At 42.4% G+C, this 23,036-nt stretch overlaps 1 protein-coding gene across 8 annotated transcripts in view; it reads right to left on the reverse strand.

Annotated features, from left to right (window-relative positions):
* snapc4 (small nuclear RNA activating complex, polypeptide 4) overlaps positions 1–23,036 on the reverse strand; it is an 83,465-nt gene that overhangs the window by 31,227 nt on the left and 29,202 nt on the right. For 7 of the 8 annotated variants that reach the window (XM_069919675.1, XM_069919668.1, XM_069919703.1 and 4 more), the window contains 4 exons: positions 21,785–21,857; positions 20,835–20,999; positions 16,125–16,272; positions 6,129–6,235 (listed from right to left, as the gene is read on the reverse strand). In XM_069919675.1, the coding sequence (XP_069775776.1) occupies positions 6,129–6,235; positions 16,125–16,272; positions 20,835–20,999; positions 21,785–21,857 (493 nt within the window). The remainder of the gene's footprint in view (positions 1–6,128; positions 6,236–16,124; positions 16,273–20,834; positions 21,000–21,784; positions 21,858–23,036) is intronic. The other variant, XM_069919713.1, reaches the window with a different exon arrangement.

Consider the following 23,036-nt stretch of genomic DNA (forward strand, 5'->3'; position numbering starts at 1 on the left):
TATCTTTATCACAATAATCCTAACGTAACAAAATATCCTGAAAGAATCCCAGTTGCCAATTTTGCTTTGCCTTCCATCCCTTCTATAATCAGTTCCCAAATATTATTAACTTGCTTTTGAATTCTACGTCTCTGTACAAAACTGCAAATTCAGTTAATCTTCTATGTTACTTCCCACATTTTTTTAGATACACAGAAATGCCGTGATATTTCCGTAAGGAAGATTTTCCTTTAAGTCGACTATGGTCGTTTACATTGAAGTGAACAAAGCCTGCATTTTTCTGGGTTGGTGTGTATCTTTTTACACAGCAAGCCGGCATTGCAAGAGCAAAGAGGTAGGACATGTAACTCCACTGCGTCGACACCTACTATGATGTATAGTAGGACACATCCTTCAAAAGAAAAATGGCAGCTGATCTTGATGTGCTTATGGTACTAGCCATGGACATGTATTACACTCTTCGAGCGCAGGCTAATTTTCTTTACATCATACACGACTTCATGATGCACAGATGGACACAGAATTCATCTGAGCAATGTATTCGTGCGATCAGAAATACATGGGAGGAGAATTTGAAGAGAAGCAGAGAGATGTTTGAGGCAGAAAGGTGGGTAGACCTTAGACATTGTAGACAGAGATGTTTCGATCTTGTGAATCAATTGATGGTGCTCTCGGATAGAAAGATGTGGAGGATAGACCACATGGGCCTGTGTTCTGGTCTAATGTCCTCAACAATTTTTATGAAGATGAGTTGTGGAGTCATTTTCGTATGTCTCGGAACACTCTTGCCTTTGTATTGGAACTTATTGAGCCACACCTGAGGCACAAGACAACAAACTGGTGACAGCCTCTGGAACCTTGGCTTAGACTTGCCATTGCTTTGTGGTAGTATTCTACCCCATGTGAATATCAATCTGCAAGTTGTATTTTTGGCATTGGTGTGGCTGCTATGTTTATTGGTATGCCAAGTTATTGGAGCATAGAAGAAGGGCCTACTTAAATGTTTTGTTGACCTGCCGAGTTGTGCATGACTCCATAAGAAAATGGACAGATTTGCAGAACTGGGGTATCAATGGCTGATGCCATTGATGGCAAACATATTCCCATCAGAGCCCCTCATGAAGACCTACTAGTCTACAACAATTGGAAAGGTTGGCACTCCATTATTCTTCAGGCTGTTGTAGATCAGAACTACTGGTAAGGATCATGCCCTGAGTTACAATTATTTGTTTTTAATCAATTAATGTGTTTCGTAAGTTGATCTAAACACAGTCTTTTTGTTGCTCCAGCTTCACAGATGTGTATGTGGTTGGCCTGGTCGCACCCATGATGCTTGAGTTTTAGCCAACTTGCCCATCTACAGAAAGGCTGAGGATCAAGGCAGGTACCTCTTCCCATGTGAAGTAGGTTCACATACTCCTCTGTAGTGTAGTTTATGGGTGGATCAGTCAAATGTGTTTTTTGTCACATATAACCAAGGATACAATGACAATGAAATGTTTAAACTCAATGAATGGATGACTAAATCTAATTCAAATGAGATTCATGACAAGTTGAAGGGTCAAGTTCAATCCTGTTATTGTAAAACAGCCACTAGAAAACATTAATTAACTGAGTGTTTGTGATCTCAGAGGTTGCATAAAGTTCTTATACATCTACATTGCTCTGCCCACAGAAATCCAGAACTGTTAACAGAGAGGAAATCCCTGTGCATCTAATGCAAGACCCAGCTTACCCCCTCAGGAAATGGTTGATGAAGGGGTTAACTAACTACCATGCACTCTCTTCCATTTAAGCTTGGCAAGGATGCTGGTAGAAAATGCTTTCGGACGTCTCTGAAGCCGCTTTTAGGTATTCTGGTGAAGATTACCCGCCTGCAGGCGCGGCCAGCGGAGTTCAGCTGGCACGTTTAGGTGGTCACGGAATGGATGGCTTTCTGGCACCTAAACGTGCCAGCTGACTGATAGCCATCTAGTAGCGAAAGCCAGATACTCAGGACAGTTGCCTAGTCCTGCCCACGCTGCCCTCACGTCGGGCTGATGCACAGAATCGGGAGCATGGAGGACAGAAGGGACGTTAAGGGATGCGAAGGTCATGCTGTTCAATGCAATTCCGGCTTTTAAGCCATCGCTGTTTGACCCCCGCGCTTTCCCAGCATGTTAATTTCAGAACTTTGGGAGGGTGTTTTGTTTTTATTTCAACCAATCAGTTTAAAAAAGTGAATGGGCAAACAACGTAGTCTGGACGGGCACTGCAGGAGCATCCCAAGCCCACACCGTCTCAGTCACGTCGCAGTAGTACATCGCTTATGTGGTGTCCAACTCGCATTCGCGAGTGAGGCGACTGGAAAGCCCAGACTCTCACCGGGGTGAAAAGCTGCAGCCTTTCCAGAAATTACTGGGGGGAAGAATATTTTCAAGTTATCTACACAATCAAAGCAAAATTCTCGAGAGGGAAAGCTGGGGGGTCACTAAATCCCCCTCCTCCTTAACTCAAAAGGCTCCCAGTTATTAAAAAAACAGCAGCATGGAATGCCTGCTGTGGGCTGCAAGCCTTCTGGTTTGTAATGAATCAGCGGCGGGCGGCCTCCACCTTACCTCTCACCAGATTGAAAAAAAAAGACTATTAACAATCAATTTGCAAAAGGAAACTCAGTTCAAAGTCTCATCGTTTTGTATAAATATATTTCTATTACTGCACATGGTTAGATCTGACAGCCTTACGTTGCTCCCCGTTTGAGGAGCCCGAGAGATTGACAATACAGCAACCTGCACTGATCCTTGTAGCGATAGGTTCTCGGATCCCAGCAATCGTTAGGACAATTCTGCGACTGCATTGAACCTTCACAAAGCAACGCCAGCTCCCAATGCCTGCTGCGGCAACTTGACACCACACTATTCCCAATGGCGGCTCAAGATACGTTTAAACAGATTTAATTTTTATCTTGAAAGGCTCAAGCTATGAACGCAAAACAATGCATTTTGTGTGTGCTCATGTCTAGAAATTCTGAACCCGAAGTGTTAATTTTTACCTCTACAGGGTACGCTGAATTTCTCCAGCATTGTGTTTCTACTTCAATTACAGTATCTGCAGACGTTCGGGTTTTACTTCTGAATTTTAATCGAGAATGAATCCACACATGCATTTATAAATATCTCTTGGCAGTGTAATCTAAACAGTGCTAACAAGACACTGGGGGGGAGGGGGGAGGAAATAAAGCTTTTCAAAAGAAAATTAAAATGGGGATTTGTGGATGAGTTTTTTTCCCAGACAGGGTTTTATCTGATAGCAAACTGCAGTTCTTTTGGGGGCCGAAAAAAACCTCTTGATCCAAGAAGAGATACGTCATTGAAGTGCAGCGAGGAGTGAAACTGGCTGGGTAATTCCATTTTCAAAATCACTCCCACTGCTAGTCTCTCCCCCCCCTTGCGCGCCCGACTCACTACTTGCCCAAACATATTTAATCTTCTAATGTTTCATCCATCCCGTTTTATCCCAGCCCTCCTCTCATTAAAGTTTGAAGATGTAAGCACATTATTCCCTGAAAAAAAAAACCATAGCATTTCAATGTCTCAGTGCAATTTAATATGGAACCCCGGGTCCCAGAACCGTTGCCAAAGATATTCAGAAATTGTCGCAGAATAATTAATCGCTGCGTGAGGGAGTAAAGATATATTATGTCAATTGATTCCTGTTCTGAGCTGAGTATCACTTCGACTGCTTTAAATTGAGGTGAGGGGAAGGGTCGATGGTTGACGACATCACTGCGACGAGATCAGCCCGTCCCCTGGCAGCCCAGCCGCTTTCAGATGCAACAGATGAAGCTCCGACCAGAATATTATACCTCCTGGAGGAGGGTTAGGTAAGTAGACCTCCTAGCCGGCTTTTCCAGTTTCAGATGGCCACCCAACAGCCGCACAGGAGTATAATGTTTGGCTTTACAGTCGGGTATTGTGGCCATCTGAAAGCGGCTAACGTGACTTGATACTTGTACCACTTTTTGTATGACATTGTTGTTGCCTGTTGTACTCTACACAATATATGCGAGATCAACAAGGAACACTTCTTAACAGAGTGGAGCACTGATCTATCCGATCTCCCTGAGGAGCCTGATCAAGTCTCTTATAAGGGTGTACAAGCAGTCATCAAGAGATCGTGAGGCATTATGCCCCTTCTGTTAGCAATTTAAGCTAGTAAATGACAGTTTTTAGTAAATATATATTGCACTTGTCAGAGAATTGTACTGAACAGGGGACATTTCAACAAAAATAAAAATAATTAATTCAACTGTGTATAAGTATTTACAATTGTGCAAATAAACAAAATACCAGTAACAATTTGCACAAGTCACATCATTCCAGCAGCTGGAGGAAGGTGGTGATTCAAATGACTCATATGCCTCGTCGGAGTGTTCCATGAAGTCATTCTGCTGTGGTACCTGAGAGAAAAACTGGCTATGGGATGCAGGAGTGTGGTACTGTTGTAAGGGAGTTTGTTGTAGTGCAGCGGAAGCATGATGCTGTCGTGTAGAAGATGACATGAGAGTAATCCTCTCCCACGAGTGAGGCCTGGTTCTGCATTTCTTGATGGAAGTCTTGAAACATGTGGTCAAATCCTTTCATCTCTTCTGACCGGTCATGTCTATCGGCCTCTCATGCTGCCATCTTTACATCCTGCGCACCTCTCCTCAACCTCTCCTCATGGGCCCTCTGCATCTCCTGCCACAGACGCTCCCTCTCCACATCATCTTGGTCCACAGACAGTAACATTTCCTTCATCTCCTGGGTCACCACTTGGGCTTTGGTAGGTCTCCGTTTTTTTCTAAGGCAGCTGGTACCCTAAAGAACAATGGAGCATAAGCTACATTAGCAAGACTGCTTTTTATGGGCAGACACATTTACAAAACACATGACAAAAATCATTGATCATGAAAAGAAATAACTTTTTACCTGGTCGATTGTGAGGTGAAGATTCTGTATTGCTAACCTCTGTATCCAAGCCACTCGGGACCCCGGCATCATGACTGTTTCTGGAGGAGGGAGATGCAACTGGAACAATATCAGGGGACAATGGATCCTCCATGTTGCTCAGAAAAGAAACCAGGAGTGCTCAGTGACTTGTGCCCCAGATGGCACAGCACAGATCAAAATATGGCCAATCCAAACGCTCTCTGCCACTCCTGCCATTGTGGTTATTTACTTGGTGGTATTTCTTACGCAGGCATTTCAGTTTGCTTATGACCCGGGACTTGTCCCAAGCAAAGCTCTGGTCTCTCAGTTTTTGAGCAACCCTCTATAATATTGGGCCATCCCTCACTGTACCAATTACGTGATGGTTAATTTAGTTTTCAGCTCGGATGGCGAGGAACTTGCCAATCTCTGATTCACCCCAGTTCACAGACATCATGGCTGTTAGATGCTGACTCCTGACTGTTGGTTTAAAATCTTACGCTTAAACATAGAACACATTACATGCCATCAAAGCATCATATTATTTACCAGGGTGGGTACCGGAATGCCAGAAGCACCTTTTACAGCCAGTGTCCCCAGATTGTTACCAGGTCTGCTGCTGGACAAAAGCCAGGACTGGAATGACAACCCCCCCCACCCCCCCACCCCAATTCTGTCTCAGTCCTTTTAAGGCAGCAGGCGTTCTGTGAAAAAGGAGCAAATGTCCTGGAACAAAAGGGCTGTGTTAAAAGCATAATAGATTATGATATGGACATTTTGGGGAAAACAATGATGAAAATGATAACAGAGAAAGATGCACGCATCAGGAAATTTCCAACAACCTCTCAATGCCACTGGATTCCTAGATTTTGGTGAGAAAATGCAAGCAGACAATGGCAGTGAGATCCTCTATACCTGACACGTACTACACACAGAACTGGATTCTACTGCTAAATTCTACAGTTAATGTCCAAAAACTGAAATTTCATGTTCAACTTTAGAAAATTGATGCCAAGGTGAGGGGAAGGGAAACCTCAGTGGTCATGTCTTTGGAGGGAACTGGAGTGATGAAGTCAGTAGACTGCAATCATATTCTGCCATGACTTAATTGCAAGTAGAGTGGGCTGATCATACATTACATAACAGAGAAGGAAGAACCAACAGCCAGAAGTAACCTACCGCATCTTCTGCTGGTGACCAAGGCCCTTTCTTTACTGAAGGATCAAGTGTCTTGGACCAACGATGCAAAAGCTGGCTACCATTCCGTCCCTCCATAAAATATGCAACTGTAATGAAGCAGATACATTTTAGAATCTTACCTATATAAATCAAAATTAGAATACCTGTTAAATAGTGCTGGAAAATCAGTCTAATCAAAGGATTATAGTTAGAAGGATAGATTCCTTCAAAGTTCATGCAAGAACACACAATTCATTTGCTTCCTTTGAAGTCTCTGATCTGTGCTGAGGCTATAGTAAAATTCTTAACATTCCTAACTGCATAGTCTGTAAGCATTTATGGCAGAAGTCCATCACCATCTCCTTAAACAGTATTTCAGAATGGGTAATAAATATATCTTTGGCTTGGCTTCACGGACGAAAATTTATGGAGGGGGTAAAAAGTCCACGTCAGCTGCAGGCTCGTTTGTGGCTGACCAGTCCGATGCGGGACAGGCAGACACGATTGCAGCGGTTGCAAGGGAAAATTGGTTGGTTGGGGTTGGGTGTTGGGTTTTTCCTCCTTTGCCTTTTGTCAGTGAGGTGGGCTCTGCGGTCTTCTTCAAAGGAGGCTGCTGCCCGCCAAACTGTGAGGCGCCAAGATGCACAGTTTGAGGCGTTATCAGCCCACTGGCGGTGGTCAATGTGGCAGGCACCAAGAGATTTCTTTAGGCAGTCCTTGTACCTTTTCTTTGGTGCACCTCTGTCACGGTGGCCAGTGGAGAGCTCGCCATATAATACGATCTTGGGAAGGCGATGGTCCTCCATTCTGGAGACGTGACCCATCCAGCGCAGCTGGATCTTCAGCAGCGTGGACTCGATGCTGTCGACCTCTGCCATCTCGAGTACCTCGACGTTAGGGGTGTGAGCGCTCCAATGGATGTTGAGGATGGAGCGGAGACAACGCTGGTGGAAGCGTTCTAGGAGCCGTAGGTGGTGCCGGTAGAGGACCCATGATTCGGAGCCGAACAGGAGTGTGGGTATGACAACGGCTCTGTATACGCTTATCTTTGTGAGGTTTTTCAGTTGGTTGTTTTTCCAGACTCTTTTGTGTAGTCTTCCAAAGGCGCTATTTGCCTTGGCGAGTCTGTTGTCTATCTCATTGTCGATCCTTGCATCTGATGAAATGGTGCAGCCGAGATAGGTAAACTGGTTGACCGTTTTGAGTTTTGTGTGCCCGATGGAGATGTGGGGTGTCGCATCGGATGTCCCCCAAAGTTCCTCAACATGATTATCCAACTGCACGAAAACCAACAAGGTCGGGTCAGATACAGCAATGAGCTCTCTGAACCCTTCTCCATTAACAATGGCGTGAAGCAAGGCTGTGTTCTCGCACCAACCCTCTTTTCAATCTTCTTCAGCATGATGCTGAACCAAGCCATGAAAGACCCCAACAATGAAGACGCTGTTTACATCCGGTACCGCACGGATGGCAGTCTCTTCAATCTGAGGCGCCTGCAAGCTCACACCAAGACACAAGAGAAACTTGTCCGTGAACTACTCTTTGCAGATGATGCCGCTTTAGTTGCCCATTCAGAGCCAGCTCTTCAGCGCTTGACGTCCTGCTTTGCGGAAACTGCCAAAATGTTTGGCCTGGAAGTCAGCCTGAAAAAAACTGAGGTCCTCCATCAGCCAGCTCCCCACCATGACTACCAGTAATAAATATATACCTTGCCGACAATGAAGGCATCCCAAGAAAACAATCCAAATTGGTCCAACCTCTCCATATGGCTAAAAAAAACCAATCCAGGCAACACCTTTGTGAACCTCTTCTGCACTCTTCACATCCTTTCTGTAATGCAGTGTCCAGAACTGCATACAAAATGTGGTCCACCTCTTTTACATCCTTGTAATGTCAACATCTGTACTCTGTAATGTCCAGCTGCCAGCCCTGCCTGTCATGATAATGAATATGCATGAGATGTATGCAGATAGAGGTTGAGCTATTAACCTGACCGGAGGTCAGAGGGCATGCGCACGATGTATCCAGACGCGAAATGGTGGAATAATGGAAGCAGAGAAATAAATACACGCTGATGTTCAACGGGTAAATCATGTGTTGATGGTGCTATAGTTGGAATGAGTTTCAATGAAGAAAAAAAAAGTGCATTGATTCAGTGGAAGCGCAGTAATGATACATGCCAAGGAAAAGTGGAAATGTGTGGTGATTGTGAAAAAAAGAGAAATAATGTAAAGGGTGTACGCCGAAAGCTGCCCTTGTGAAACACGCAGTGAATGCGTATATGTGGATGTCAGGAAGGAAACCATCGCGAACTCCGAGAAAGAGACTTTTGCAAAGTTGTGCTATGATTACCTGGATCATCGCTGTTTTGTTGTGTTTAGCGTTATTAGAAAAAGAAAAAGAAAACTGTTATACTTGACGTGGTTTGACTTTGGAACATCAGTAGCAGTAACCAACAATCAGAAATATTTTGATGCAGGAAGAGGAATGATAATGGGAACATTTGGACAGTGATTTTGATAAATACATAATAAAGTACATGTATGAGCGCTGTAAGAATTGCATTTTTGTTTTGGTTAACTATTTGGTATTAAATGAAAAAAAAAGTATTGGAATTTAAATATGTGGTTTTATAGAACAGAAAAAAAAAGTCATGAAAAATAAAGGGGAAGGAAATATGTGGGGCGTATAATTTTAAATGTTTACATATGAGGTGACCATTGTATTAGTATAAGTACAGAAGAAATGTTGAGCCATTATATTACATTTGGTTATAACATGGTTACGTTACATTTTGTGAAGAGGGGATATGATGTTGCTTTTGTTGGTTTGAAGGCAGAAAAATGCTATTGATAGTGTTAAAGTGTTTGCATTTAAACAGAAAGAAACACTGCAATATATTATGTTCGGTGATATTCATACAAGATATACACTTAGATTGAAAGGTTAAGACACAAAGATATAAAGTTTATTTCCAGTGAAAGGAGGGATGTCATGATAATGAATATGCATGAGATGTATGTAGATAGAGGTTGAGCTATTAACCTGAGCAGAGGTCAGAGGGCATGCGCACAATGTATGCAGGGGCGAAATGGTGGAATAATGGAAGCAGAGAAATAAATACACGCCGATGTTCAACGGGTAGATCATGTGTTGATGGTGCTATCAATTTCACATTTCGGGCCACAAATGTGACACTGCCCTTCTTGCAACCAACTTTCAATGTACAGTAAAATCCCCATTACCCAGCATTTAATCAACCAGAAACTCAAACCACCAGCAAAAAAGGGAAATAAATAAATATACATTTTTGGAAGATTAAAGTTTTAAATTGTAAAATGTTCTTCGAAACAACACACAATCCCTTGGAGCAAATATTTAGTGAGTGGAGTGCCCAGGTCATGCCCTGCTTGCACCAGCTGTTTGAAGTTTCAATAAAGTTGTGTTTGAATAAAATGGTGGCGCTTAGGATGAAGAGCCAGCTAGTGCCGCTCAGGCGACTCTCCCAAAGTGTCTCCCTATCCCTGCTTGGTAAGCAAGAGGCTTCATCTTTACAAGTACATTAGTAAGATTTTATCTTCAAACTTGGGGGAGGGGTGGTTAATTATGATAGCGGCACAGTTACTGTAGCAGCTAGCACAATGATTGCTGGCGTGCCGAGGGCCTGATTCGGATACTCGCATGGAGACGATTCAAGTTGTCAGTGCAAGGAAGGTGTGTTGAGGGCCTGACAGGGACACTTGTGTGGAGGTGAGTTGGGTCTGACCAGGACACCAGGATGAAAAACTGGTCGATGCCGCTGGGGAGACTCTTCCAAAGTGTCTCCCTGACCCTACCTAGAAGTAAGAACAACAGTATATGCAATTTGGGCATGTATGAAAGTGAAAATGTTTTGGGAAGATCTAATCAGATATTAAATAAAATCACAAAACAACATACCAAAAAATCCAGAGATCTTTCTTCTAAGTAATATAAGAAGTAAGGAATTAGGCCTCACACTGGATGAAGTTGAGAATCACTGCTCTAGACCCAATTGTTACTGAAATATTTTGCTTGAGAAAAATGGTCATTTAGCCCATTTCCTGTGGAATTATGAAACTGTGCACGTAACAAGTCAATTAGGTACAATTAAAACAGTGGTTTTCAAACTTTTTCTTTCCATCCACATACTAATCACAGAGCACCTATGACATAGAGAATACCTAAAGTGGTATGCGAGTGGAAAGGAAAAGGTTGAGAACCACTGCTATAGGGGAAATGAAAATAGGACAGGAGCAGGCCACTGTACCAAAACAAGTAATCATTTGACTACTTTACGGGGCAATCAACCAGAAATGGTAGCTATCTTTGTGATGGACAAAAAGCCATACTATTGACAAGGGTGTTAATATTTAACTTACCTTGCCAGAATGATACAGCATTTTGAGAATATTACCAACCATTCTTTGGTATGGGATAGAGTAAAAAGAGCCATCTCTGAGACAGAGTGATTCTTTATGATCCTCTTTCCCCATTTATGGTGTGGCTAAGGCCACTCAGGAACTGATTAATATGGCCAGTGCCCTTGAGCAGCTTGCTAACACTTTTGCGAGGATCAAAGAAAATACGCAGACCCAGATTTGTGAACTCACTGCGGAGGTAGTAGCTATACAAACCATGCCTCTGTAGAATCGGATAGCCCTTGATCTGCTGTTGACATGTGCAGTGACAAGGCAGGAATCCTGCCTCTACACCCCTGATGCCTGAGAATATCACCCATTCAGCAAATCACACAAGGGAATGAATACACGATGTCCGAAAGGTAAGTGAACAGATCCATAATTACAACCCCTCGGGACCATCTTGGTACCCTTTCAAAGGAAGGTCTGTGTGTTCTGGGCTATTATTTTATTAGTTGTGTTGATCTTGCAACACTTTTGTATGATTCAGTTATGTTTATGGACCAAACTATTCTAAAGACCAAATAAATTATCATGGAATGATAAAATGAGGGAATGGATTTTAGCATATATTGTATAGATTTGCTTCTTTTTATAAATTTCACCAACAAGAGTTAAAAGGAATATTTTTATGGGAAAATTGAGCCTGTTAAAGAAATTTTTTTCTTTGAGTAGCACAGCTGCAAGTCGTTAGAACCAAGGCTGTGCTGTTCTCAAAACTTGTACTGGATGTTTTGCTGAAGTCTGCAAAGTACAAGTGATCATAAATCATGTGAATAGGTGTGAACAGGCTTTTAAAAAATTGGAAAGCTAATCCATATAAAAAGCCTTGTGCTCATCTGCAAATGGGCTTTCTTGCAGAAAATCCCTGTTGTAGGTTACAACAGATCTTTTCGTGTAATGGAGCACCTGCTTTGCAAAGCTAATAAAGTTGTGTTGTATTCGCATTATTTGTCATACACTTTATATTTGATCAGAGTTAAGAAGTGTAATGGCTAGCACAACACTTGTTCCAGTGCCAGTGACTGAGCTTGAATTTAAATTTAGTAAGTTACAGGAATCACTTGATAAAGTGAACTTTAATAAAAACCGCAGTATTGATTTCTTTTTTACATTACCTTTTGCACAGTCTCGTCTTTTAAATGATGTATTCATAATGCAGGTGTATTAGTTAGGCATTGTAAGAGCGAATCTCAATCGGAAAATTTGCATTTCCGGCATCTGCGATCTCAGTAGGTGTCAGGTAATGGGGATCTTATTGTACTTATCCAGACTCCAAGTTCATCTGCATGAACCATTATACTTATTTCATTAAAATAAATAAAAAGCAGACCATAATTATTGTCATGTTTTAATTAACCTTGCTCTGCCTGCTTTTGCTGTTAGACTACCCTAACTTGACCTCTACCTTCCCCTCAATCACTCCACCTTCTGGTCTACCACCTTGATCCCTACCCTTCAGCCCAGTAGTTTAAATTTTGCTGTGCAGAATTAGCAAACTTCCTAGCAAGGCAATTGATGTCACTGCAGTTTAGGTGCAACACATTTTTCTTTTATAGGCCTTCCCTCCATTGGAAAAGATCCCAATGATTCAAGAACCCGAAGGCCTCCAACACCAACTGTTTTGCCACATATTCAACTATATCATCTTCCAATTTCTAGCTTCACTACCACATGGTACAAGGTCTCAAGATTATAACAGTGACGTTATTTTTAATTTCCTATCTAACTCACTAAATTATCTATGCAACAATCTTCTTGCCAATGACGCATTTAGCAACATGGACAAAGATCTCCAGTTGACCAAGACTCTCAACTTTTTTTTTGTGCTATTCAAGATTTTTTTTATTGTCATGTACAGGTACACAATCCTTTATCCAAACATCTAAAATCTGAAAAGCTCCAAAATCCAGCAAGTGGGGAGAGAGACCAGCAGCGCAAGTCGGGCGGGCGAGGGGGGGGGGGGGGGGTGGGGAAACAGCAGGGCGACTGGAAGGGGGTGGGGTGGATACGGCAGCACAATTTGGGTGGGCTTAAATCTGGCTTTCCAAAAACTGGAAAAATCCGAAATTCGGAACACACTGTTCCCCCAAGTGTTCCGGATAAAGGATTGTGTACCTGTAATAAAACAGAAAATGTGATATTGCACAAAATTTCCTTTAGTATTCCGTAAGGCGGACAAAATTCACTATCAGCAAAAATAGCCCAGCACCCCTTATAGCCAGAGAAAGAGAAGCAGAGAGAGTCCCCACCAGGATTACTGATTGTCCATGGCTTTACCTCCAAAGCTCCTGCAGCCTTCGCAGCTACACAACCTTCAATCCAAACCATCAACCATCCAAGCTCCAAATGCACACCTCTGACACTATCGGGAAGCCTCCAGCACCATCTCGGTTTCAATACCTGATATCCCCTTTCAGCCAGTCACGAGCCACTCTCCAGCTGTTCGCAGCCTGGTGTGATTTCGTTTTTTTTTATATATAATTTTTTATTTTTCACACTACGAACCATATTAACCAAAATACACACATTTCCCTCTTGAATATACACAGTGTCATTTTCTCCCCTTTTTCCCCCTCCCTCCTTCCCACCCCTCCCTCCTTCCCACCCCCCCCCTCCTTCCCACCCCCCCTCCAAACCCACTAAACGTTCAACATATACAATACAATAAACCCATTAAACAATGTCATCACACAATGAAAATAAACAAGAAAATTGTGTCATCTATTTTTACACACGGGGTCAGTTCATTTCGTCTTCTCATTCTGTCATTTTAGGGGGTGGAGGTCCGAGGCAAGCACTCTCTGTTGTGTTTCATGTACAGTTCCCAAATTTGTTTGAATAATGTGACTTTATTTTTTAAATTATATGTTATTTTTTCCAATGGAATACATTTATTCATTTCTATGTACCACTGCTGTATTCTCAGGCTCTCTTCTGATTTCCAAGTTGACATTATACATTTTTTTGCTACAGCTAAGGCTATCATTAATAAAACTTTTTTGCACTTCATCCAGTTTGAGCACTAATTCTTAACTTCTTATATTACTTAGAAGAAAGATCCCTGGATTTTTTGGTGTTGCTTTTTGTGATTTTATTTAATACCTGATTTAGATCTTCCCAAAACTTTTCCACTTTTTCACATGCCCAAATTGCATGTAGTGTTGTTCCCATTTCCTTCTGACAGCGAAAACATCTATCTAATACTGTTAGGTCCCATTTATTTAACTTTTGGGGTGTGATATATAGTCTGTGTAACCAATTATATTGTATCATGCGTAACCTCGTGTTTATTGTATTTCTCAAAGTTCCGGAGCATAGCTTTTCCCATTTTTCATTTTTTATCTTTTATGTTTAGATCTTGTTACCACTTTTGTTTGGGTTTACATTTTATTTCATAATTTTCTTTCTCTTCCAGCTTGATGTACATGTTTGTTATAAATCTTTTAATTATCATTGTGTCTGTAATCACATATTCAAAGCTGCTTCCTTCTGGTAACCTCAGTCTGCTTCCCAATTTGTCCTTTAAGTAGGTTTTCAGTTGGTGGTATGCAAACATTGTACTGTAAGTTATTCCATATTTGTACTTAATTTGTTCAAATGATAACAAATTATTTCCCAAAAAACAATTTTCTATTCTTTTAATCCCTTTCTGAAGGTGCTGTATGTACTCAAAAGATATCCCTGACTTTGGCACAAAGGAGGCAACGTACCCAACCCAGAGTCTCAGCCAGTGCCCTTGAAATGCTTCTGTGCCTCTGACAATAGTGTCCCCTTCCCTGCTATAAAAAAGTCAAGTGCCATTGATTTATCTAATCTCCTGAATGCTTAGTAATTGGGAATGTACAGTGTTAGAGTGATGAGACCTGGCTTTTTAGAACACTTGAAGAAAGTTTGGAGGATTCTTGCTCTTGTTCACCATTTTGTACAAGTGCTCCAAGAGCTGGCATCAGGCTCATCTGCAACACCCCCTGGTGGCTGGATTTCCTATTCACATTCACTAATCAAGCCTGTTTTATAATAAATTTAAATTTAGACATTCAGCATGGTAACAGGTCCTTTTAGCCCACAAGCCCATGGTACCCAAATACACCCAACTGACCTACAACCCCCAGTATGTTTTGAATGGTGGGAGGAAAGTGGAGCCCCAGATATGGGGAGAGAGTACAAACTCCTTACAGAGCGTGGGATTCAAACCCTGGTCCCAAAAGCTAGCCCTGTAACAGCATGACACTAAGCGCTACGCTAACCGTATCTCTTGATGAGGTACAAGGAAGAGTTTGGAGTAAGCCAGGCACAAAGTCAGAAAAGATGCCTTTTAGCCAATGTGGGAGGGGGGGTGGTGGAAAAAAAGGAAATATGAAGGTTGATTAAGGCAGAAACATCATCTCTGGGTTATGAAATACTGACCACTTCGTACAATCTCATCATATAGATTCCACAGAGGGTGGCTTGGGAGGAGGGAGGAGAAAAAGTCACTGTATATGTGTGAAAAAGAAAAAGTGTATATCATGGCTAATGTGATTTATGGTGTGAAAAATAAAAAATTTTAAAAAAAATATAGATTCCATAGAGACAGCTTAAAGTGAACCAAACCAGCCACATAAATACCATGACTAATAGGTCAGTGGCTGGATATCCTATCACAAGAGACTTAGCTCCTATATTCCCTAATCCCTTCCCTCATCTACAAGGTGAAAAATAGAATCCAGTCCACTTGTCTAGATGAGTGCTGTTTCAACCACACAAGTTGGTTGTTAAAAACATTGAAACACCTTCCAAACCCATGATCTCTACCATTTAGAACTTCAGTTACAGATTCCCCTGCAAGTCACACACCAACCTGACCAGGAAACATTATCATTACTTTGTCCCCATTCAAGGTTGGAGGGCTGAAATTTCGACTGCCCACCGCTTTCCTTGGATTTGCTGAGTTCCTCCAACACTTTTGTGAACTGTAGAAAGCCTGAAACTTGCAATGTGGGTACCTTCAGCCAGAAATAAAGCAGTTCAACAAGCCTGCTCAACATCACCTTCTCACAGACAAAAAAGGATTTGCTGGCAGGGCTTCAATGCACAAATTTTTTTTAAATGTGAGCTCTCTTTACAGTATTCTATTAGAATCAATATGAAACTTAAAAATCATTAAAGCATTAACTGAGCCCATTTTGTAAAAATGAGCCTCAGCCTGTTCTCGAAAAAGTATTTTAGAAGCTCCAAATCCCAGCAAGGCCTTCCACTTTTCCTAATCTGCCATCAAACAGGTTTCCATTCTTTGTTGAAAGAGACAATAAAATCTTCTTCCACCACCCTATTAGGTCATAAATTCCCAAAGACCACATGGAAGATTCAGGTGATTCCCTGGCTCTACCACCAATTTTTTTTTCAAAAAGGTCTTCTGGTTCCGCCAAAGAGAACAATTTATTTTATTCCCACTGCTGATGACATTGAATAACTGGTTTAAGCTGAGTGGACCTCAGTCCACAATGGGTGTCAGAAACGGATTTGAGACCAGGTCCCGTCACGCCAGCCTTACCTGCACTGCTGATATACTCACTTTTTGTGTATGGTATGAAGTTTCCGACTCTCATTTTTTGCACTAGCTCAGTAAGCATCTGGTCTTCTTTCCTTGACCATGCTCTCTTCTTCAAGTCCTTATTAAGTTCTTGGTATTTCTGAAGGCACATATAAGCAGTACGGTTTGTCTGCCGCATGAAGGAGAAAAAGTAGAGTTCAAAATGCTTGATGAAAATTGTCGGATTTATTTTCAGTACATTCACATTTTATTAAACTCAAGTTACTTCACCTAGAAGACACTAATAACAACACTATATCATGGATTTAAGTACCATTCCAGGCTGGAACACAATGTCAGACAATGTTCCAGTGCAATACTCACAGATGGCAGCACGTTTAAACAAACCAGAAATATTTGCTTCCCTTTCATAGTCTGTTCCAATTGCCAGCGCTATAAACTGATACCAAAATAAGTTTTCAAATTTACAAATTGCTTAAAATTATCAATGACCTCATTAATTTTCTTTGTTAGATTTGCTTCAAACTTACATAAAAGTTAGCAAACTTGAAAAATAATTTTTCTGTACATTAAGTAGTTCTTGGATCTTTTGAAGTATTATGAGAAAGCATTACTGAAATACAAGTTTTGACCCACATTCTATAATAGGGTTTCATGTATTTCATGAGAGAAAATGCCAGTACTTCTGGAGCTGCTGGAACTGCAGCGCTGCCATTAGTACGGGCCCTCAAATCACAGCACTCCCCCATGGAGTCCTCCTGCCAACATGCTTAGAATGGTCTGATAAAGGAGCCGAGTTGTTTTGTTCAAAATCCTGCAATAGCCTGTGTTTGGCAGTGGCCTCGCGGGGTTGCAGACTCTGGGGGAGCAGCAGACTGGAGTAGGACACCAGTAATGGTGAGAACATTCCTCTTCCTCCCCTAAAACTCTCCCCTCCCCCCACCATTGAGGAGAAGCAGAGGAAATGACCCCAAGGACGGTGACCATGGTGACATACTAGCGAGGGGCTCTGCGGTTGAAGAACGCACATAGGTAGTGAGCTGCTGACGACTTATAGGCACGTAACCCACGCAGGCAGTGGGCTGCTGGCGACTTGAGATCAAAGGACTCACTCCAGGCTGCAGGTTGCATGAGATGGGCTCATGAAAACCAGGTATAGGAACTGGGATTCGAGAGGATGCTGAAGGCAAGTAGGAATCCCGAAGGCTTACTCATTGTGTTGGAGGTGTGGATTTGGGATTAGGTTGCCAATTCTTTGAACTGAATTCGAATCTTGTGTGGCTGAGAAGTGGTGGAGTCGAATCCACAGACACTCAGCGACTTGTGGTGGGGGGGTGGGGGGAAAGGAAAGATGAAAGGCAATTTGGTGTAATTTTAAACGAAAAGAAATAACATTTGATCTGAGATCTTCAGTCATAGTTAACATTTCTTAATCATGACATTGTTCATAAAAAATATAAGCAAACAAGAACCAAAACACTCATGGATCCAACATCCACTCACATTAGATAGAATAAGTTCGATTAGAATCCTGGACTCAAATATTTTGATGAGTTCTCACAAAATATCAGCATTAGAGGTTATACAATTAAGGAAAATTTAATTGATATTTATTGGAATTGGAGACCCCATAATGGCAGAAACATTTTGAAGGCTGAATCCTTCACTTCTGTTATTATTTTCCAAAAATCTAACAGTTGCCAGTTGCTTTCCTGACCCTTTAGAGTCAAAACTCAGTTGCAAAGGTTTACTGCAACTGACTTACTGTCAAGCAGAGAAAAGCCTATTTGCCTGGAGTGGAATCCAGCCTTTTCGCTGCACATCAGTAGCTTTAGTATTTGCCAAAGCCCTTTCCTACTCACGGTGTCGAAGGCTTTGGTGAGGTCAACAAAGGTGATGTAGAGTCCTTTGTTTTGTTCTCTGCACTTTTCTTGGAGCTGTCTGAGGGCAAAGACCATGTCAGTACTTCCTTTGTTTGCGCGAAAGCTGCACTGTGATTCTGGGAGAACATTTTCGGCGGCACTAGGTATTACTCTATTTAGGAGAATCCTAGCGAAGATTTTGCCTGCAATGGAGAGCAGCGTGATTCCCCTGTAGTTTGAGCAGTCTGATTTCTCGCCTTTGTTTTTGTTCAGGGTGATGATGATGGCATCACGAAGGTCCTGAGGCAGCTTTCCTTGGTCCCAGCAGAGCTTGAAAAACTCATGCAGTTTGGCATGCAGAGTTTTGCCGCCAGCCTTCCAGACCTCTGGGGGGGGGATTCCATCAATACCTGCTGCTTTGCCACTTTTCAGTTGTTCATGGAAGGTTAGTTAGGAAGGTGCAGTCTTTAGGTATAAATTTTGAGATAGTCAAATGGATTGAACATTGGCTGAAAGGGAGAGGCCAGAGAGTGGTAGTGGATAATTGTATGTCAGGTTGGAGGCCGGTGACCAGTGGTATACCTCAAGGATGTGTATTGGGCCCATTGTTGTTCGTAATATACATTAATGATCTAGATGATGGGGTGGTGAATTGGATTAGTAAATATGCAGACGATACTAAGATAGGTGGAATAGTGGATAATGAAGAAGGTTTTCAAGAATTGCAGAGGGATTTGGGCTGCTTAGAAAAGTGGGCTGAAAAATGGCAGATGGAATTTAATGCTGATAAGTGTGAGGTGCTTCATTTTGGTAAGAAGAATCAGAACAGGACATACGTGGTAAATGGGAGAGCATTGATGAATACAGAAGAGCAGAAAGATTTAAGAGTAACGGTACATCGTTCCCTGAAGGTAGAAACTCACATGAATAGGGTGGTGAAGAAGGCTTTTAGTATGCTGGCCTTTATCAATCATTGCATGGAATATAGGAGTTGGGAGGTGATGTTGAGATTGTATAAGACGTTGGTGCGGCCTAATTTGGAGTTCTGTGTGCAGTTCTGGTCGTCTAATTATAGGAAGGATATAAACAGAGTGGAGAGAGTGCAGAGAAGGTTTACCAGAATGTTACGTGGGTTTAAGCATCTAGAGTATAGGGAGAAATTGGACAGATTAGGTCTTTATTCTTTGGAGCGTAGAAGGTTGAGAGGGGATTTGATAGAAGTATTTAAGATTATGAAAGGGATAGACAGAGTGGATGTGGATAGGCTATTTCCGTTAAGAGGAGGAAAGATTAAAACAAGAGGACATGAGTTAAGAATTAAGGGGCAGAGGTTTAGAGGTAACATAAGGGGGAACTTCTTTACTCAGAGTGGTAGCCGTGTGGAATGAGCTTCTGGGAGAAATAGTGGCGGCGGAGTCAATTGTATTATTTAAGAAAAGGTTGGACAGGTATATGGATGAGAAGAAGATGGAGGGTTATGGGCATTGTGCAGGGAGGTGGGACTAGAGAGGGGTGTTTGGTTTGGTGCGGACTAGAAGGGCCTAATGGCCTGTTTCCGTGCTGTAATTGTTATATGTTATGTTAATTGCCTTATATGCCCCCCAAAGTTCCTCAACATGGTTATCCAACTGCATGAAAACCAACAATGTCGGGTCAGATACAGCAATGAGCTCCCTGAACCCTTCTCCATTAACAATGGCGTGAAGCAAGGCTGCGTTCTCGCACCAACCCTCTTTTCAATCTTCTTCAGCATGATGCTGAAACAAGCCATGAAAGACCTCAACAATGAAGACGCTGTTTACATCCGGTACCGCACGGATGGCAGTCTCTTCAATTTGAGGCGCCTGCAAGCTCACACCAAGACACAAGAGCAACTTGTCCGTGAAATACTCTTTGCAGACGATGCCGCTTTAGTTGCCCATTCAGAGTCAGCTCTTCAGCGCTTGACGTCCTGTTATGCGGAAACTGCCAAAATGTTTGGCCTGGAAGTCAGCCTGAAGAAAACTGAGGTCCTCCATCAGCCAGCTCCCCACCATGACTACCAGCCCCCCCACATCTCCAAAACTCAAAACGGTCAACCAGTTTACCTATCTCGGCTGCACCATTTCATCCGATGCAAGGATCGACAACGAGATAGACAACAGACTCGCCAAGGCAAAGAGCGCCTTTGGAAGACTACACAAAAGAGTCTGGAAAAACAACCAACTGAAAAACCTCACAAAGATTAGCGTATACAGAGCCGTTGTCATGCCCATACTCCTGTTCGGCTTCGAATCATGGGTCCTCTACCGGCATCACCTACAGCTCCTAGAATGCTTTCACCAGCGTTGTCTCCGCTCCATCCTCAACATTCACTGGAGCGACTTCATCTCCAACATCGAAGTACTCGAGATGGCAGAGGCCGACAGCATCGAATCCACGCTGCTGAAGATCCAACTGCGCTGGGTAGGTCACATCTCCAGAATGGAGGACCATCGCCTTCCCAAGATCGTGTTATATGGCGAGCTCTCCACTGGCCACCGTGACAGAGGTGCACCAAAGAAGAGGTACAAGGACTGCCTAAAGAAATCTCTTGGTGCCTGCCACATTGACCACCGCCAGTGGGCTGACCTTGCCTCAAACCGTGCATCTTGGCGCCTCACAGTTCGGCAGGCAGCAACCTCCTTGAAGAAGACCGCAGAGCCCACCTCACTGACAAAAAACAAAGGAGGAAAAACCCAACACCCAACCAACCACTTTTCCCTTGCAACCGCTGCAACCGTGTCTCTGCCTGTCCCGCATCGGACTTGTCAGCCACAAACGAGCCTGCAGCTGACGTGGACATTACCCCTCCATAAATCTTCGTCCGCGAAGCCAAGCCAAAGAGTACCTTTAGTTCACTTGCAATCCATTCCCAGTCAACACACCCAACTCTCTCTGCGATCTCAATTAGCTGCTGTGTCTCTTGGCTGCTCCACTGTGCTCTGTTAATGCTTGGGTGCTCATGGTTCTGCCAAGCTCTCTTAATATCTTCTGCACTACGGCTTCCATCAAACTGTAAAACATAAAACACAATTCACAGACTTAAAACTGTGGTGGGATTAGACTTGAAAATCTCTCTCACTAGGGGAACTGGAAAGAGTCTTCCCACATGTTAGGTGAGAAGGTGTCTAAATTAGTTTACTTTAGACCATCAGAACATAGATGCCCAAAGAAGAGGAATCAGTCAGGGCTTTACCCTTTCTGACACTATCAAGTACAGCTGACCAGATCAGAACAGGGAGAAAGTTATTAACTTCCACAATGAAAGAATACCATAAAAATATGCTTTACAGGACATTGACCAAAAGATGGGAAAGGGACAGACAGAGTAAATGTGGATAGGCTTTTTCAATTAAGAAAGGGGGAGATTCAAACTAGAGGACATGGTTTAAGATTGAAGGTGGAAAATTATAAGGGGAACATGAGGGGAAATTTCTTTACGCAGAGGGTGGTGGGGATGTGGAATGAGCTTCCGGCAGACGTGGTCAAGGCGGGATCATTGGTTACATTTAAGGAAAGACTGGATCGTTACATGGATAGGAGGGGACTAGAGGGGTATGGACCGGGTGCTGGTCAGTGGGACTAGGAGGGTAGGGATTTGCTACGGCATGGACTAGTAGGGCTGAACTGGCCTGTTCTGTGCTGTAAGTGGTTATATGGTTATATGATTAAATTTAAAGTTAATATTTGTTTGAATACATCGGCTAAGCAGACAGACAGATGGAGAATAAAAGAGTGAATTGGGTGAAGAGGGGGCGTGAATCGCAAACATACTTTCATCAATGTTAACAAACTTACGTCAATGTTGGCAATCTTTATCCAATCGTGGTCATCAAACCTATTTCCCAACAACTGCCGTTGTGTCATCTGGCTACAAAGTTAAGGAATAACACTCTTTTATAAACCACGGCTAGAGTTGTTAATACTCACTCTCAGCCAGAAGTATATATTGTATCACATATTTCACAACTAAAGTATGAAATGACATTTGTTGAAAATGAATGCCTTTTAGAGTGCCATTTGATAGCAAAAACAGCAGCAACAAGGCAGCTCATCTTTGTCACACAGTAGCAAAATATTTGGCAATAACATGAAAGACAAGCAAGACCTCCATTGTTTTGGACACACGCCACCAGTAAGATACAGGAAATACTCTCCCAACAGAAGGATATTTTCCCCCTACTTAGCAATTGCTTGCAAGTTTGCCTGCATCCTCAAGAATACCATGATCTTCAAACCAGCACCAACCCCAAATGCCAAGCATACCCATCCTGCAGACTTAAGTTGATTATTTGGATCCTCAGATATCATTTAATTTTGCTCTAAAATGATGCAAACAAATCAGCTGGAGCTTCTCAGATCACCAAAGATGAAATGCTTTGTTTTTTACAATGAAGGCAGGATCAGAACTTCTAACGTCCTCATCCGTAAGGTGCTTTCTTTTAAGCTTGTATACAAAGTATGATGCAGAATATACCGTATATATTTGTGCAATAGTTGACCTCCCTTTATGGGGAAAAAAGCACGTGTTTTCTGCATGACCCGAGTAAAAGATGACCATCTAATTTTTGGCCCATACCACCCACCTGAGCTCCCAACACTGCCAGACCTCCCCTAGGCCCCAGCCACTTGCTCTCCCCTAAGCCCCGGCTGCCCGGCCACCTGAGCTCGCAGCACTCCAAAAGTGCATTTACCATCCAGTCCCGGCCAGAGCTACCAACACCTTGAATGACGCAGGAAATTACTGCGGTCAAAAGTATGAGCCATGTTAAAAAAAAATCAACCCCCACCTGCCCCCCTCAAATTTGACCTGAAAAATTTGTTAAAAAATCTCAACTATGGAAATTGATTAATGCTAGATTAGCGATGATTAATTATAATTTTATACATCAATTATATTTAACACCAGAGAAATTTAAAAAATTTGGTCTTAGTAAGTTAGATTGTTGTTTTCGCTGTGATCAGATGGCTAATACTTTTTTACATACTGTTTGGTTTTGTGATCGATTGCAACAGTTTTGGAAAGGTATTCAATCTATATTTAATAGTT

This window comes from Narcine bancroftii, chromosome 1, assembly GCF_036971445.1.
Source record: "Narcine bancroftii isolate sNarBan1 chromosome 1, sNarBan1.hap1, whole genome shotgun sequence".
In the NCBI taxonomy this organism is placed as follows: domain Eukaryota; kingdom Metazoa; phylum Chordata; class Chondrichthyes; order Torpediniformes; family Narcinidae; genus Narcine; species Narcine bancroftii.